General features: G+C 48.0%; 1 protein-coding gene across 11 annotated transcripts in view; it reads left to right on the top strand.

Annotated features, from left to right (window-relative positions):
• The window catches only part of LOC119971661 (von Willebrand factor C and EGF domain-containing protein-like), a 490,550-nt gene that overhangs the window by 105,141 nt on the left and 366,329 nt on the right, over positions 1-19,080 (top strand). For all 11 annotated transcript variants that reach the window (XR_005461886.1, XR_005461887.1, XM_038807512.1 and 8 more), the window contains exon 2: positions 12,811-12,905. Coding sequence is in view for 9 of the 11 variants with exons in the window: in XM_038807512.1 (XP_038663440.1) it covers positions 12,811-12,905 (95 nt within the window). In the remaining 2 variants the exon portion in view is untranslated. The remainder of the gene's footprint in view (positions 1-12,810; positions 12,906-19,080) is intronic.

Raw genomic sequence — 19,080 nt, 5'->3', positions numbered from 1 at the left:
AATGAGGATGAGAAAATATCAGCCATGATTGAATGGCAGAGCAGACTCGATGGGCCGAGTGGCCTAATTCTGCTCCTATGTCTTATGGTCTTATAGTGGAGGTCCCAGTACTGATCCCTGCGGAACACCACTAGTTAAAGACCTCCATTCGGAGGTCTCCACTGCTACCCTCTGTCTTCTATGGCCAAGCCAGTTCTGAATCCATCCAGCTAGTACACCCCTAACCCCATATGGAACAGATTGGGGAGAGTTAGCTCTCAAGGTAGTTTAGATTGTTTGGAATTGACTAAAGTTGTGACACTGTGTAAAACCATTGTCTTACGTGAGTGTCGTTCTATGTTACTTTCTTTATTCTTTTTCTATTTCTTAATAAACATTTACTTTGCTATGAAATCATCACAAGAAGTTGGGGACATCATTTCTGGATTTCAAATCTCCCCTTGTACTGTACAAGTTGCAAACACAGTTCAAGGTAGTTGTTTCAAATTTCTCTTTTGAGATTTGAACAACTCAGCATTTACCATCAGCCGTGCCCTTAACAAGAGACGGTCATATGGGCATTCACGTGGGGGAGATGCTACTTTCCATTTAACAGACCGTCCTGAATGTTGTTCCCGTCTTGGTGCATATGTACATTGATGTTATTTTCTGAGGAAGCGCGAATGGTGCTGAAAACAATGCAAATATCCCAACCTCTGATCTTGGGATGGAGGGCAGGTCATTGATGATGCAGCTGAAGATGGTTCAGCTTGGGACATTACCCTGAGGATAACCTGCAATGATATCTTTGCACTGAGATGAATTGGCTTGGAGCTACCACAATCGTCATTCTTTGTGCAAGATATGTCTCCAATCGGTGGAGAGTTTCCCCCTCTGATTTCCATTGACTTCAGTTTTGCTCGCCATCCTTGATGCCCCACTCAGCCAAATACAACCTTAAGGCTATTGAGTTCAGCTTTTTTATCCGTGTTTGGACCAAGGTTGCAATGAGGCCAGGAGGCCGAGTGGTCCTGGAAGTGGTTAACGCAGTAATGCTTTGACGTGTGACGGACATGCCCTTCACACGATAAAATGTTACATGAGGAATGTGTAGTGTAAGAGAAGACCATCAGAAAAAGTGGATATTGAATATAAACAGAGAAGGAGCCAGTGCTCGATGTTACCAAGGGGAACACAGCAGGCTGGGGCCAGAGACCAGAACTGTGAGAGAAGCAGATGAAAATAAAGTCTTGTTATGGCTGGTGTTCATTGTTTGAGCTGATGTTAATGAAACATGAGCACACCATTTTTAACCTTATTAATGACCCCAAGTAGTGTGTCCTTGAGATTGAATTCCCGTGAACAATATTTTCTACTGTTGGAAGAAAGTAGTAATTTGTGGCAATTCAGAGGTGAAGGATTCCAAAAGCTTTTAAACTGATGATGTTATTGTAGATAATCTCACTGGGGGAGAAAAGTAGCAAATTTTTAAATGTAGAAAGGCTGGCAGTGTTTCACCTATAATACCAGCCGTCCCATGATCCAGACAACTATCTGTGAGGCTCAGGAAATGCATTTGCCCTTATCCTCCATCTGTTCCCTTCCATTATGTGCCATCTGGTCCTGTAAGGGAGAATGCTGAATGTCAGTGATCGGGCTACACTGCGTTTGAGTGATGTGCCTGCCATAGCTGAATAGTAGGAAATATGTGGAGGCAGCGGGAAATGTTTGTGAGGCTGGCAGCATTGGAAGGTCAGTGAGGTAGTGTATCGTGATGTTATGCCTGAAGCATGAATGCCAGGGAGTGCAGCTGGGTGAGTGATTGGGTGGAGGGGGTTAGGGGTGCATTGAGCAGGGGTATGTTCGGTTTGTGACTATGCATTCAATGACCTTGACCATATGCATGATGGGACAGCGTCTTGTAGTACAGCTCTTTTTCCTTTTCCCTGTTCTGGTGCAGGTGCCTAGGAATCAAAACCAACTTTCCACAGCAATCTTCGAGCCATGTATTCAACTCCCTGATCTTATTTACCCCGTGCCAATTTGTTTGTGCCTCAGGCCACACAGCCAACCAGGAAGATGCATTCAATGGCATCAAACTTGGCGAGTTGACCTTTCTTGTCACTTGTCTTATTGAGGGTGGTCTTTGAGGCCGTCATGGTGCCTCTTCCCCTTTGGGCTGGGCTATGGCATCTCCCCCCCCCCCCCCCCCCCCCCCCCCCTGTCCATCTCCATCAGTGATTCCTCCCCCACTGCATCGTCTGCCCTCCCTGTCGGGGGCAACAACACTCGTCATTAAATCCAGGAACTCAACACAAAAGACCTCCAGAAAGACTTCAGGTACTTTGTAATAGAAAAAAGTTACCTGCAATTTAAATGCCTAATTATTTAAGGAATAACGGACCATCTTTCAGCCTCATGCCTGAGCTTTGCAGAGTGACATACAAATTCATGACCAGGACTATTATTGTTCAAATTAGTGATCCTGGCAGTGCACCAACTGGGTAGGCTGTGTGACCTGAGGCACAAACAAGTTGGCACGGGGTAAATAAGATCAGGGAGTTAGATGCATTTTCTGAGGCCATGAAGGAATCCACACCGAGTCATTCAAAGAAACTTAGTTTATTTACAATAACTATTATACATATCACACAGTTGATTCCAACTGGGTCTGCCTTGCTGGTGCCTAACTGGCCGGCTTTATATTCTATACAGCTATACATTGTTCAGAGGTCCCCCACCACCTTAACAGGGGAGCTCGTATTCTGCAAGGTTCACGGGGAAGTTAATTGTTTCCCACTCTATACGATCTTTGTGGATTATAATAATACGTGGTTCTAAGATTGATGTGGAATGTGGGTTTTGATTCCTAGACACTGACGCCAGTACAAGAAAAAAGGGGGCTGTGCTGTTGGGAAGGCTTTCACTTGATCAATGCTGGGCCCAGTGTCCTGGCCAGTCATTAAACCTGGGCTGTGGAGAGGACTTTATCAACTAATAATAGGGGGTGGGAGGTCATTGTGGTGTGGGAAAGGTTCACATGAGGGGTGTTTCAACATTTAATGAGAAAAGACAGGATAATAGTACAGATTAGGGACATGGAGAATCATTAACGGAGAAGCCATGATGAGGGACAAAATATGTCGGCATAACAGTGTACCAGCAGAAAAGGGTTATAACAAGGAAAAAGATAGAACTAAAAGCTCTTTGTCTAAATATTTGCAGAATTTTTAAGTCGATGGATATATTGAAAGAGCTATAAAAATAAATGGTTATGAAATGATAGCCATAACAAGTGACGTGGTTGCAAAATGACTATGACTAGGAACTGAATACTCAGGGGTATTTGGTATATAGGATAGGCAGGAAGAAAGAAAAAAGATGTGCAGTCGCTCTCTTCATAAAGGAGGCAATCATACACAAGTGAAAAATGATCTTGAATTGGAAGATCAGAATGTAGTCTCTATTTAGGTGGAGGTGAGAAATAGTATTTATGGGAGTAGCTCCCAAATATTGGCTTCACTATTAAACAGAGCATTAATCATGAAATATTGTGGGGTTGTAAGAAAGATGCTTCAATAATCATGGGCAATTTAAATCTTAATTTAAGGAGATATTTCATAACTCTTAATGAAGATGTAGGGCGGAATCTGACCAAAAAATGGAAAAATGTCAGTTCCGGTGAGAATGGTGCAAATCCCGCAGATGGCTTTGGTGGGAGATTTCATGGGATATTGAGCCTCTTAAACAAATTTTTTTTTCCTTACATGAGTCCCGGTGTGGTCTTGGCAGCTTCCCGCTGATTTTCTCACCACAGGGAAACTTTGTGTAACTCCATTTAAACACCTCCCCAGCACTTGTTCTCCTGCGGAGTCCGACCAAAGGCCTTTGCGCTCTGCCCATGGAACTGGGAACCAACACGAGAACCTACTGCTGGAATAACAGCAATGATGAGATTACATTCCCCACAGTGGGATAGCTCCTCATTCCCTAGTCCTTGACAGGCTATGAGGTGTCCCCAGCACATCAGCCCACAAGGGCCCTGGTCAAGGCAGGAGGTCCTTCCTCCTCCTTCTCCATGGGTAGCCCCTCATTGCCCTCCTTGGCCTGCTGCTCATCTGAGGAGATGTGGCATTCCTTCATATGTTCTTGGTCCAGCTGATCTTCCCTCTGCAGCACCAAGATGTAGCGAATACAGCAGACCACAATAATGCAGGACACCCTCTGGGTCTGTATTGCCAGGCAGCCCACCCCCCCATCCCCCTCCAACTAGTCCAAGCACGGGAACTGCACCTTGAACAATCTAATCGCTTGCTCGACCAGCGCATGCGTTGATGCATGAGTCTTGTTATAGCGAGTCTCTGTAGGTGTTTGTGGCCTCCGTTCTAACGTCATCAGCCACCTCCTGAGTGGGTGCCCCCTGCACCCAACAAGCCATCCCTCCAGCTGCTGCTCTCCCGCAAACATTTCAGGGATCTGAGAGAACCCCTCTCTCTAACTGTTATGGACGCTCCATCCATACACTTCCTCCTTAGAGGCTGCCTGTCCACTAAGCCTCACACCCTCCCCTCTCATACTGACAAATTCCCACAGGTGTCCCTCTTAAATCCACCAGGATTAGGTGCTTGGACCCTAAACTTTAAGGAGACAGGGCAGTTGAGTGGCTGCAAGGGGCTCGCGCCTGCACTGATGTGCTTCTCCCAATTCACAGCCCAACACACTAATTCCTGACAGTCAAGTGGAATTGAAATGCCACCGAGCTTAACCCCTTTGCCCTCACAGTGCTGACTGACTGTGGGGTTGTACTCACACTGCAGCTATGCTTCCCCAAGTGAGTGGGCCTTCATTCCTCATGAGGAAGGGATGCATCCCATTCCTGAGTTCCTACTCTGCCCTTTCAGCCAGTCCTCTCATTAAATTTCACCTAAGAACCTTACAGTTGTCCCCAATGGTGACCCACTTCTTTCCACCCACTTTCCAACTCTCACCGAGGATGGGAATTCCCTCAGGGCAACGTGAGCACAAGCTCAACAAGGAGGACGCGGGAAGCTATGCCTGCATGTCAGCCTCCAGACCCCTCTTAAAGAAAGCAGTGCCCCGAAAGGAAGGTAAATTGAGGCCTGCTAGTGACCCCTCCCCCTAAAAATTGAGAGACTGAACCCCAGCTCCGACCCCGAGTTGAACTCTGTGTCCCCCACATCCTTTCCAATGCACCCTGAAATTTGAAGATCCTGGAGAATAATGGCTGTTCGAGCACTCAGTTCTGGGGTGGGATTCTACGACCCCCTGCTGGGCCGAGTGACCGCCCGTTTTGTGCCAGTCCCGCAGGCGTAAATTGGAGTAGGTCCTTACCGGCGGGACCTGGCGGTGCGGTCGGCTTCTGGGGTTCTTGGGGGGGGGCGCGGGGGGATCTGGCCCTGGGAGGTGCCCCCACGGTAGCCTGGCCCGCAATCGGGGCCCACAGATCCGCGGGCGGGTCTGTGCCTTGGGGGCACTCTATTCTTCTGCACCGCGGCTGTAGCGGTCCGCCATTGCTGGTGCGGAAACAAAGTCCTCTGCGCATGCGCGGGGATGATGCCAGCACATGTTGGCGCTCCAGCGCATGCATCAACTCGCGGCGGCCGGCGGAGGCCCTTCGGCGCTAGTTGGCATGGCGCCAAGCCCCTTCCCCGCCAGTCGGCGGGGCGCAAACCACTCCAGGGAGGGCCTAGCCCCTGAAGGTGCGGAGGTCCGCACCTTTGGGGCGGCCTGACGCCGGAGTGGTTAATGCCACTCTTCGGCGCCGGGATCTCCCGCCAGGTAGGGGAGAATCCCGCCCCTGATGTCTCCTTGGAGGTGAGGCCGCTGGATGTGGAAAAGGGCGTTTGATCATGTGGAGTGGAGCGTTGTTGAGGAGGTTTGTGATTGGGCCCAGGTTTGTGGCGTGGGTGAAATTGGTGCATAGGGATCCGATGGCGTGCGCACAATGAGATGCATTCAGGGTACATCCCGTTGCACAGGGGAACAAGGCAGGCGTGCCCCATGCCCCCCCCCACCTTCTGTTTGAGGTGCTTTGATATGTGGAGGCGGATAGTGAGGGGGCGGGGGCAAAGCATAGAGTGTCCCTGTATACTGATGATCTGTTGCTGTATATCTCCAATTTTGACTCTTCAGTTGGGGATATAATGGGACTGCGTGGGAGATTTGGGGCATTTTCAGGCTACAATTAAAATTTGGGAAAAAGTGAATGTTTTATGGTGTCTTCTCCAGGGGCGGGAGTCGCGGCAGACGGTCCACCCTTTCGGGTGGCAACAACCCCACTTTAGGAATCTGGGACAGCAGGTGCTCGGGATAGGTCTTGGTTCTGTAAGTTGAACTTTACAAATCTGATGGACAGAATCAAGACAGCTTTAGTGAGGTGGGATAGCCTTCCCCTCTTGTTGGCAGGCCAAGAATAGGCGGTTAAGATGAATATCTTGCCGCGGTTTTTATTTTTACTTCAGTACCTCCAGGTTTTTTGCCAAAATCTTTTGTTATGGGAGTGAATAGGTTGGTTTTGTTGTTCATTTGGCCAGGGAAGGTGGCAAGGATTAGGAGGACGGTGCTTCAGAGAGGGTAGCAGTAGGGAGGGGTGGCCTGGCCCTTCCGAACCTGTTACACTATTATTGGGCGGCGAATGTTGACAAGGTTCAGGGTGGAGTAGGGAGACGGAGGCTTTGTGGGTGAGAATGGAGGCATGCTCTTGTAAAGGGTCGGGTTGCAGGTGCAGGCAACGGCGCTGCTCCCGTTTGCCCCTGGGAAATATTCGTGGAATCTGGTGGTAGTGGTCATACTGAAAATATGGAGGGAATTTAGGCAGCACTTTAAGTTGGAGCGGGTCGAGGTTGATGCTGATCCGAGGGAACCATGGGTTTGAGCCAGTGAAGATCGATGCTAGATTTTGTGGATGGGAGGGACGGGGGGGTTGGTAATGAAGGGTGTATTTTTAGAAGGGCAGTTTGCAAGTTTGAAGTTTGGAATCCCGCATGGGGAGGTTTTCAGGTATATGTAGGTGCAGGATTTTGCGAAAAAGGTTTTCCTGGCTTTACCGATGGTTTTGTGCTCCTCATTGCTGGAGGGGGTGTTGTCAGTGGTGGGGTTGGTGGGGGAGGGGGGGTCATCTCTGCAATCTATGGGAGCATTTTAGAGGAGGATAGGGTATCTCTGGAGGAGGTTAAGGCCAAGTGGGATGAGGAGTTGGGGATGGTGCTCTCGGAGGGGCTGTGCTGTGAGGGGCTGAGGAGGGTGAATGCTTCAACCTTGTGCGCAAGGCTGGGGTTGATACAGCTAAAGTTAGCCACAGAGCGCACCTGACGAAGTTGAAGATGAGCCAGTTTTTTGATGGGAGGAGGGGTCCAGTCAATCATGTACATATGTTCTGGTCCTGCCCGAAGTTGGAGACATTTTGGAGGTGGTTCTTCAGCACCATGTCGACGATCCTGCATGTGGATTTAGAGCCCAGTCCCCTGGGGGCCACATTCTGGGTGTTGGACTAGCCTGAGTTGCAGACGGGAGCGCGAGTAGATGTTTTAGCCTTTGCCTCATTGATTGCTCGGAGGCAGGTCCTGCTGGGGTGAAGGTCAATCTCTCCGCCTTGTGCCTTGGTGTGGTTGGAGGATTTAATAAAGGTTTTGCACTTGGAAAAGGTGAAATTTGCTTTGAGAGGGGCGAGTGAGGGGTTCCACAAGAGCTGGGGCTTGTTTATACTACATTCAATGAGCTGGTTACCATCAACGACTAGGGGGTAGAGAGGGAGTGGGAGGGATGCGTTGGGCTGTTGGGGGGCAGGTTTGGGGTTTTGTTTTGGGTTTACTTTAAAATGTTAAAAACTTGAATAAAAATTCTTTTTAAAATCAGCATGGTTTTGTGAATCAGCATGCTTTTGTGAAAGGGAAAAACATGTTGAACCAATTTATTGGAGTTCTTTAAAGAAGTAACATGCACTGTGGATAAAGTGAAACCTGTGGAGTGCTATACTTTGATTTTCACAAGGTATTTGATAAGGAGCCATATCAAAGGCTACTGTGGAAAATAAAAACTTCTGGTGTAGGAAGTAACATATTAGCGTGGATAGAAGATTGTCTGGCTGGCAGAAAACTGGGCATAAATGGGTCTTTTCCTGATTGACAGGATGTGACGAGTGGAGTCCCACAGGGGTCTCAAATTTTTACCAATTTATATCAATGACTTTGATAAGGGAAGTGAAAGGTGAAAGCATGGGAGCTAAATTTGCAGATGACACAAAGATGGGAGGAAATTCTGTTGTAAAGGGGACATAAGTAGGCTGCAGATGGATATAGATAGGTTGAGTGAGTGGGCAAAAATCTGACAGATAGAGTAAAGTGTAGGATAAATTGTAGGAAAATGTGAAGTTCACTTTGGCAGGTACAAAAAAAGAGTATTGCTGAAAGGAGAACAGCTGCAGTTCTGAGGTGCAGGGGGATTTTGGTGTTTTCCTGCATGAGTCACAAAAGGTTAGTACGCAGGTGCAGCAATTAATTAAGAAGCTCATAGAATGTTATCCTTTATTTCGAGAGGAACTGAACATAAAAGTAAAGATGTCTGCTTCAGTTAAACAGGGCATTGGTGAGACCACATCTCGAGTACTGTGTGCCGTTTTGGTTCCCTTATTTCAGGAAGGATGTAAATGCTTTGGAGACTGTTTAGAGGAGGTTTACCAAATTGATACCTGAAATGAGCAGGTTGTCTTATGAGGATAGGTTGGATGGACTGAGCTTGTTTCCTGTTTGGAAGCGTGAAGGACAACGCAATTGAAGTCTATTAGGTCCTGAATGGTCTTGACAAGGTGGGCGTGGAAAGGATGTTTCCTCTTCTAGATGAGTCGACAGGTCGGGAGCACTGTTTTAAAATTAGGGGTCACCCTTTTAATGAGCATTTGTTTTCTCTCAGGGTTTTGTGACTTTCAAACTGTCTGCCTCAGGAGATGGTGGGGGTGAGATCATTGAATATTTTAAAGGCGCAAGTAGATAGATTCTTGTCAGGCAAAGGGATCAAAAGGTATCAGGGTAGATGGGAATGAAGAAATTGAAACACAAACAGATAAGCCATGATCATATCCAATGGCAGAACAGGTTTGAGGGGCTCAATGGCCTACATTTGCTGCTGTTTAAGATGTTAATTTGTTTGTAATCAAGGAGGGGTGAGAAAGGAGCACTTGAGGGCCATATTTTTCCTGCAACCCCAGCCTTTAGCTGTTGAAGACTCCTTTCCTCATAACACTTGAACCATGTCATGACATCCACTACTTCTCACCTAAAAGAAGGAAGAAAAAGCAAAATGAAGAATTACGGGAGGAGCAACAGAAGAAAAATGGAATTGGAGGGAAGGAAGAGAGTACAACTGCAACATGAGGGCAGTGAAATAAAATGAAGGAAGAGACAATGTTCATTGATTTCCTGTGCCACAGGAAATTGACTTATTATGTTTGATCAATGTTCCCATTATTGTTCTGATTCAGCAGATGTTAATTGCTGTGCCAACCAAGTCCCAAAACAGCTCAACATCTCATTTCAATGTTCATTTTCCCTTTAATCTTCAATTCCATTGCCCCCAGTACCTCTTTCCCAAAATATAAATATCTTTCACGTTCTCCCTGTTGCCCCCTTTTCTGGGCCAAATAAAATTATTAACCTTTTCTTGCTTATTTATGAATTTTTCTAAATTGTAAGACCTCTTACCACCTAAACTCCTTTGATATCCTAAAGCTCACAGACAATCCCTGTCTTAAATTTGATGAGATTAGTTACTCACTCACTCACACAAACCTGCTTCACGGAATAACACACTGGGCCTTAAAAATATTAAAAATAAAAACATCTCTCATCACATTAAGAATTTTATGTTGATATTTACAGAGGAGACTGTCTCAACTTATCAAGTTTTAACTGCCAATGGTAGCACTGCAGCACGTCAGTTTTGTGTCTCCCAGCTTTTCATCTGGTTCTGTGGCGTACCTTCTGTGCTGGAACCATTCCGAGCCATCCATTTCCTAAAACACCAATAGTTTGTGAAAATATTATATGAAGACAAGGCCAGGAAGAATGACTGAAAAAGGAGTCTGAATTATACTTTCAGTTAGTGGCGCAATTATTTCTTGCCTTCTACTCCCTCTTTACTTTTAGATTACATTTAATCTTGACAGTGCTTTGGGGATCAACTGTTTATGTATAAATGCGTACACAGAGTCCTGGAGATAACACATTTAGCTCTGGCTGAATGTGGAAAATGAACACAATAAAAAACAATATATTTCATTTTCAATTTCATTTGAAACCAATTTTATATAAACATTATCTGACTACATGTGGTTGAAGAATCTGCTCTGAGCATGCTAGCATCCTACCTCTTTTTGATGCCCAGTATCCCATGTCCTCAATTGAAAGGACAGGAAACAGAAATGACTACTGCACTGTATGTTCTATGTTCTATGTATGACTACATTTAATCATTCTGAATTTGAGCAGAAACAGACTCTGCTGCATGAAATTATGGAGGAATAATGAGTTTTCTTTATTTAGGGGAGAGTGCTCGTTGGGGCCTTACTGAAGCAGCACTAACTAATCATTGCACAGCCAAGGCAAAGTCTGTGTGAGAAATCAGCCCAGCCAAAATCAAGACTGATGGTGGATCAGTTCCAAACATGACTAAGGCATGACCAAGTAAAATTCAAGAAAGATTGTGGACTTTGAACACAAATTATTAAAGGCCATACTTCAAAGCAGTCGGGTCAACCATTAGAGAAAGACTGTGATCAACTCAAGCGTCAGAATTGGCATAGTTCAATGAGTCATCAGAAAGCAGAATGGAGAATGAGCCAAAAAACATTCTCTGGAAGGTAAATTTGATGATGGCAATGCAGCAAACGGAAAAGAAAGTTGAAGGCAAATGGTATTATTTCTGAGGAAGTGCACATCTGCAGGTGGGTCGGTGTACAGCAAAAGGAAACTCAATCTTTAGAAGAATGAACCAGCTCCCATTTCCTACTTATGCAGCTGCCAGTCACAAACACCATGTGAGCAGTTCAGAACAGGAGAGCTCCCTGTTTCGTTGTAAGGGAGAAAACTGGACAAAAGGTGAACTTTGCATAAAAATAAAGATGTGGCAACTATGTTCCAAATTGAGGATATACCAGCAAAAATGCCAGTTCATTCCAAGAGCCTGAGCAACATTATTGAAGAATACAACTTTGAGGACATCAGGAGAAATACTGATTGTGCGATGATCTGATTGAGGTGCTTAAAATGTTAATAGAATTTGACAGGGCAGATGGAGAGAAATTGGGGTCATTGAAGTTGAGGTATAGATCAATACGATCAAATTGAATGGTGAAGTAGGCTCGAGAGACCGAATGACCTCGATGTTAACTAAATGGATCATGTATGCTCTATGAATTAGATCAGGAATCTAGATTGAAATCGGACAAATTTATACTAACCTCCCGGTCTTTAGTCATCTCATTCAAATTATGCAAATGTTTGAACTTTTAGGATCTTGCTGTTATTATATTCCAGAATGTTATGCAACAGGCAGCAATGCATACGTGTGTGCTGAATGTTGTGTGATATGTTAGCTCATACAGCATGCCATCTGGCCATTAAGAACCCTGATAAGGAAAAAAAAGGAAGGAAAAGACATCTTGCACATTTATAAAAAGTGTAAATTTATCATTGGAAATTATTTATTTGTTCCTCAGGTTGTCCAAACCTCTTCACGGTCAATAAATTTTATTTGTAGGCAAAGGCAGCAGTCATTTTGCAGAAGATCCCACCAAAACAATAAAATGCCACTCTTTCAATACTTCACTGAATGTCCGCCAAGATGACATACTCGAGTTCCTGGAGTAGGATCAATGACCAAGCGAAGAGAGTGTTACCACTGAACCAAACGGACACTGAACATAATGATGATAATAATAATAATCACTTATTGTCACAAGCAGACTTCAATGAAGTTACTGTGAAAAGCCCCGAGTCGCCACATTCGCCTGTTCGGGGAGGCCGGTACGGGAATTGAACCCGCGCTGCTGGCATTGTTCTGCATTAAAAGCCAGCTGTTTAGCCCACTGTGCTAAAACATTTGAAGAAAATGCTCAGAAGGCAAACTGCTATTGAACATATGTCAGACAGTGATGGTCCAAAGAATGTTTGACTTGAAATGTGAATGTACGCAGCAAATATAACCTGAAACGGCAAGTGTAATAAGGCAATCTATATTGCACTTGTCAACGTTGAACTGTTGTGCCATGTATTTTTGCAAATTTTACAAATTGAGTATATTTTTGAAAAATAAATGTGGAATGCTAGTCTTAATGGAATTGCAAAACTACTGCTATAGCAGGTAACAGAAGTGTTAAATGCCTCTAGGGATTTAAACTTGGAACACAATAGCTGCAGTTGAAAACTTCAATGCCTGGCGGTGCGGCTGGGTTGTATGTCATCAGTACAAGGGAAAATGACAAGACTGGGTGAATGTGACTGCAGCCTATCTTATAGCAGTGTGAACTCCAATTTATTTTTGATTTCTCAAGTGAATTTTCAACATTGGGAAACTGAGACTGTGTGTAAAGGATGATATTACTTAACTGCGTATGTGTGCAATGGATACATGAACCTGTAAATCACGTCATTTATTTAGTTAAATCCCTGGCTAGAATTTGGGAGTCAATGAGAGTTACTGCAGAATTTTCCTCTTAAAAACTATTTAGTTAAATTGCATTTTCACAGGAGTCAGTTTTTGCCATTTGCTTTGTGACTGCAATCTCTCTGAGGCTTTCTTTTTGCCTTTTGTTTGCAGGTATCGCCAAGGCCCTCATATTTGCCAATCGCGGTATGGGAATGGATGCTGCCTCGGGTGGAGTCCAACGCTGGGCAGTGGACAATGTATAATCCGTAAGTCAAAATGAGAGCAAATGCTTCAATGTGGGTTTTTGTTGAAGGAATCTTACCTTCCTGATGATGAGTGCTCAACAAAATTTATCCCTGCTGTGACAAACTTCTTTAAACTCTGTGCTGCTGTGCAACAACTTTGCTCCTCATGGTCTCTACTTTGCTTAGACATTCTCTGTGTGCATATCTGTACTGAGTGAGAGACAGGTGAGGGGAATGGTACCATTTGGCCCCGCATTTTGGCGCCGATCTTTTGGTGAACAGGCAGCTATTTCTGCAATGGAAGAATGTTTTCCAGGAGTAAGGATACAAGGATGTTTCTTCCATTTCGCTCATAATGTGTACAAGCACCTTAAACAGATTGGGTGCCAGGTTTTATATAACAGTGATTCCGAATTTGCTTTAAGAGCTAAAATGATCATAGCCTTATGCTTCGTGCCTGTTCCTTACTTGGATAACTACATCGATACCCTGTCAGAAGACTTGCCGGTAGAACTTCAATCGCTGCTTAACTGGTTTGAAGATAATTACGTAGGACGACCAATGAGAAGAGGCAATGGCAGGCGGCCCCCTCTTTTTCCTTCAGAGATGTGGAACCAGTACAATCGAACAATCAACGGAGAGGACTGAACTAACAATCACGCAGAAGCAGCACATAGAAAGGTATATGCGGAATTAGGAGTTCACCACCCCATTATATGGAAATTTATTGATGGACTGAGAAAAATTCAAAAGAACCGAGATGCATATTATGAACAATTGGTTGCTAGCCATGCTCCAAAACAAAAACTTCTTAAGTATGTGAGAGCTGACGAGCGCATTTTGAATATTGTGCGCCAGTTCGATGAGAGAGAACCATTAGAATATTTGCGTGGTATAGCTCACAATTACAAAATACATTAAATTACTGAGTTTTAATTATATCTTTTACATAAATATTTTATGCCAGAATAAAGGTTTAGTATTTTTATCCAGAATAAAGGTTTAGTATTTTTATCCAGAATAAAGGTTTAGTATTTTTATCCAGAATAAAGGTTTCGTATTTTTATCCTGAATAAAGGTTTCGTTTTTTATCCAGAATAAAGGTTTCGTATTTTTATCCTGAATAAAGGTTTCGTTTTTTATCCTAGTTTAATTTCATTCCAGGACCCTAGCAGACTATCAACATTCTATTAAACGGAGAATCCCGCCCTCGATCTGAACCTTGAGTTATTTGGAGAATAGGGATAATTGATTGGTATCACAAGCTAATTCATCTTAAATCCTAGTTTCCATTTATTTACATGCTTTAATTTTAATTTTGGCGCCAAACCGTGGTGGGCCAAAAAAATGAGCGCCATAACAACTAGCGCCAAAAAAACGGCGCCAAAAGATCGGGGCCAAAAAGGCGGCGCCAAAAAGCACCCGACCCCAGGTGAGGGCATTAGTGTGGCCTGGCAAGGGGCAACCTGCTCCTTGTCTGAGATTGAGAATGTCATGTGGGGCTGCTCTGTGTCATCCTGATGCAGATAACTTACTTAATATGCTTCTCTTTCCTCATGCGCATCCCCCGCCCCCACCCCCACACCATTGCTCTTGCTAAGTGTTCTGGGATATGCACAGAGAGCACTTTGGCCTCCAAGTGACTGCTCTTCATGTATGGTCCTGAACAGTAGGTGCCAAAACGAGATTCAACTGTGAGACCCTCATTTTTTATGGGTGGCACAGTGGTTAGCACTGTTGCTTCACAGCGGTGCGTCACGGGTTAGATTCAGGCTTGGGTCACTGCCCGTGCAGAGTCTGCATGTTCTCCCCGTGTCTGCGTGAGTTTGCTTCCGGTGCTCCGGTTTCCTTCCACAAATCCCAAAAGATATGGGGCGGGATTCTCCGCAACGGCCGACGCCGGAGTGAAACCCGGAGTGTTTCACGACGGCGTCGGAGGCCGCTCCTCGCCTCCTATCCTACCCCACCCCCGGGGGGCTAGGAGCGGCGTTGCGAGGAACTCGGCCGCCGGGCCTTGACACTTGCGTCAAGGCAGTGTGCCGAGAATGACGCGGCGGTGACTTCCGGTTGCGGCTATGACCAGCTAAGTCGCACGTTTGGCTGCTCCTGCTACAAAGGTGTTTTCGGGCCGATTGGAGGGCCCCAACGGCGCTGTAAGGACAAATCCCGGTGGGGGAAGGCTCCCTGAAGAGAACCAGACCAACTTTATGGTCGGTACCCGGAGTGGGGTGGTAAAGAAAGCAACAGCAGCTCCCAAAAAAAAGCGGGGGAAGAAGACCAAAATGGCGGCCGGTGGCGCACCCGAGGAATGGAGGAAATGGGCGGAGGAGCAGCAGGCCGCTCTCCTGCGCTTCTTTACGGAGCTGAAAATGGAGCTCTTGGAGTCAATGAATGCGACGACCACCAGGCTGATGGGAGCCCAGGCGACCCAAGAGGCGTCGATTCGGGAGCTGCAACAGGAGATGACTGTGAGGGAGGAGGAGGCCACGGTCCTCGTGGGAAAGGTAGAGGTGCACGAGGCACTCCACCTGAAATGGCAGAGCCGTTTTGAGGAGCTGGATACCCGAATGAGGCGGAAGAACCTGAGGATCCTGGGCCTGGCAGAAGGCCTGGAGGGGTCAGACCTCCCGGGATATGTAGCAGAAATGCTGAGCTCCCTGATGGGGGCAGGGGCCGTCCCCTCGCCCCTGGAGCTGGAAGAGGCCTACAGGGTCATGGCTAGGAGGCCAAGAGCAAATGAGCCCCCGAGGGCGGTGCTGGTGCGGTTCCAGCGACTCAGCGACCGTGAGAGAGTGCTGGAGTGGGCCAAGAGGGAAAGGAGCAGCAAGTGGGAGAATTCGACGGTGAGGGTCTACCAGGACTGGAGTGCGGAGGTGGCAAAGCGGCGGGCCCGGTACAACCGGACGAAGGCGGTGCTACATGCAAAACGGATCAGGTTCGGAATGCTGCAGCCAGCGCGCTTGTGGGTCACCTACAGGAACCAACACCACTATTTTGAGTCCCCAGAGGAGGCGTGGGCCTTTGTACAGGAAGAGAAACTGGACTCGAATTAGACCCAGGGGATACTTGGCGGCCGTAGCCGCTCGGGTACTTTCAGCTGAATTCTCTGTTTGGATTTTGAACTCTTGCTGTGGTTTTTCTTCTGATGTTTTTCCCCCTTTGCCAACTTCCCTTAGTTATTGTTATTGTGGTTATTCATGGTTATTTATGGCTATTTATGCTGTTTGGTAGAGGGCGACTGTTAAGTACATCGTTATTTGTTATTTATCTGTTATTTATAATGTTAAGTTGGGGAGGTGGGACGGGGGGGGAGAGCAGATCGGGGATATGGGCCCCTAGGGGGGGTTCTTTTACAGGCATGGACGGGGACGGGGGTGGAGCTGAAGATGGCGGGGTGGGGTGTGGCAGGGCGAAAGCGCGGGCTTTCCTCTGTTTTCCCGCGCGTGGGGCAGAGGAGGGGGGACGGGAGGAGTGCAGGGCGTGGCTAGCAATGGCGACCTTTCCCGCGCTGGAGCGGGGCCAGGGAGGAGTGGCAAGGGGGGGGAGGCCCCCCCCCGAGCCGGGGGGAGTCGGAGTGTGGCAGGAGCAGCCGGGTCAGCGTGAACCAGCTGACTTACGGGAGTACGATGGAGGGTACATCGCGGCTAGGAGGGGTCCTAGCCTGGGGGGGGGGGGGAGGGGGGGTTAGGGGGGGACACCGGGTTGCTGCTGAAAAGACCAGAAACGGGAAGTGGAGGACTGGAGAGGTGGGGGGAGGGGGACATCGCCATGGGGAGCGGGTCAGAAGGGGAGGGTCGACCCGGGGCGAGCAGGGAACAGGACATGGCTAATCGGCAGGGGAAGGGGGCGGGTCGTCCCGCGACCCGGCTGATCACTTGGAACGTGAGGGGGTTGAATGGGCCGGTCAAGAGATCAAGGGTATTCTCACACCTGAAGGGACTGAAGGCTGATGTAGCAATGTTACAGGAGACCCATTTGAAGGTAGTGGACCAGGTTCGCCTGAGAAGGGGGTGGGTGGGACAGGTGTTCCACTCTGGATTGGACGCAAAGAACCGGGGGGTGGCGATTCTGGTGGGAAAGAGGGTGTCATTCGTGGCGGAGGAGGTGGTGGCGGATAAGGAGGGTAGGTATGTGATGGTGAAGGGTAAGCTGCAGGGGGAGAAAGTGGTGATGGTCAACGTATATGCCCCGAACTGGGATGACGCGGGTTTTATGAGGCGCCTATTGGGCCTCATTCCGGGACTGGAGGCAGGGGGCTTGATCATGGGGGGGGACTTTAACACAGTGCTGGACCCCGGGCTAGACAGATCGAGCTCAAGGACCAATAGGAGGCCGGCAGCGGCAGAAGTGCTGAGGGGGTACATGGAGCAGATGGGAGGAGTAGACCCATGGAGGTTTGGTAGGCCGAGGGCGAGGGAGTATTCCTTTTTCTCCCACGTCCATGGAGTGTACTCCAGAATCGATTTCTTCGTGTTGAGCAGGGGGCTGATCCCGAGGGTACGGGAAGCTGAGTACTCGGCCATTGTGATCTCTGATCATGCACCGCATTGGGTGGATGTGGAAATGGGGGAGGCGCGGGACCAGCGCCCGCTGTGGCGGCTGGATGTGGGGCTGTTAGCGGACGACGAGGTGTGTAAAAGGGTCCGGAAGAGCATTGAGAGCTATCTGGACTTGAATGACACGGGTGAGGTGCAGGTGGGGATGGTCTGGGAGGCCCTGAAGGCAGTGATCAGGGGAGAGCTGATCTCCATAAGGGCGCACAGAGAAAGAAAGGAGAGGCAGGAGAGGGAGAGGCTGATGGGGGAGCTATTGGAAGTGGATAGGAGATATGCGGAGGCACCAGAGGAGGGGCTGCTGGGAGAACGGCGCAGCCTGCAGGTCAAGTTCGACCTGCTGACCACCAGGAAGGCAGAGACGCAGTGGAGAAGGGCACAGGGCGCGGTCTATGAGTATGGGGAAAAGGCGAGCAGGATGCTGGCACACCAGCTTCGCAAACGAGATGCGGCTAGGGAGATTGGGGGAGTGAAGGAGAGGGGCGGGAAGGTAGTGCAGAAGGGGCAAGAAGTGAACGGGGTCTTCAGGGATTTTTACAAGGAGTTGTATCGGTCTGAGCCGCCGACGAGGAGAGGGGGAATGGAGGACTTCCTAAACAAATTGAGGTTCCCAAGGGTCCAGGAGGGGCTGGTAGAAGGGCTGGGGGCGCCAATAGGGCTAGAGGAGCTAGTCAAGGGAATAGGTCAGATGCAAGCGGGGAAGGCGCCGGGGCCAGATGGGTTCCCGGTGGAATTCTATAAGAAAAATGTGGACTTGGTGGGACCGGTACTGGTACGAGCCTTTAATGAGGCGCGAGAGGGGGGGGTTCTGCCCCCGACAATGTCGCAGGCTCTGATCTCCCTGATATTGAAGCGGGATAAAGACCCCGTGCAGTGCGGGTCCTACAGGCCTATCTCGCTTCTGAACGTGGATGCCAAGTTGCTGGCAAAGATCCTGGCAGCTAGAATAGAGGATTGTGTGCCAGGGGTAATCCATGAGGACCAGACGGGGTTCGTGAAGGGGCGGCAGCTCAACACGAACGTGCGGAGATTGCTGAATGTAATTATGATGCCGGCAGTGGAGGGGGAGGCTGAGATAGTGGTAGCGCTGGACGCGGAGAAGGCATTCGATAGGGTGGAGTGGGAGTACCTGTGGGAGACGTTGGAACGGTTTGGGTTTGGGGAAGGGTTTATTAAGTGGGTGAAGTTGCTCTACTCGGCCCCGACGGCGAGTGTAGTGACAAACGGGAGGAGGTCGGAGTATTTCGGGCTCCACCGAGGGACCAGGCAGGGATGTCCCCTATCCCCCCTACTTTTCGCACTGGCGATTGAACCGTTGGCGATGGCACTGAGGGGTTCAGGGGGGTGGAGAGGACTGACTAGGGTAGGGGAGGAACATCGAGTATCGCTGTATGCGGATGATCTACTGCTGTACGTGGCAGACCCAGAAGGGGGAATGCCGGAGATAATGGAACTATTAGCAGAGTTTGGGGACTTTTCGGGGTACAAACTAAATTTGGGCAAAAGCGAGGTTTTTGTGATACACCCGGGGGACCAGGGAGAGGGTATTGGGAGACTCCCCTTCAAGCGAGCAGGAAAGAGCTTTAGGTACTTAGGGGTGCAGGTGGCAAGGAACTGGGGGACCCTCCACAAGTTGAACTTTT

The sequence above is a fragment of the Scyliorhinus canicula genome, chromosome 9 (genome assembly GCF_902713615.1).
Source record: "Scyliorhinus canicula chromosome 9, sScyCan1.1, whole genome shotgun sequence".
In the NCBI taxonomy this organism is placed as follows: Eukaryota; Metazoa; Chordata; class Chondrichthyes; order Carcharhiniformes; family Scyliorhinidae; genus Scyliorhinus; species Scyliorhinus canicula.
The sequence above is the reverse complement of the archived record's forward strand: the minus strand, read 5'-3'. Positions and strand labels throughout refer to the sequence as shown.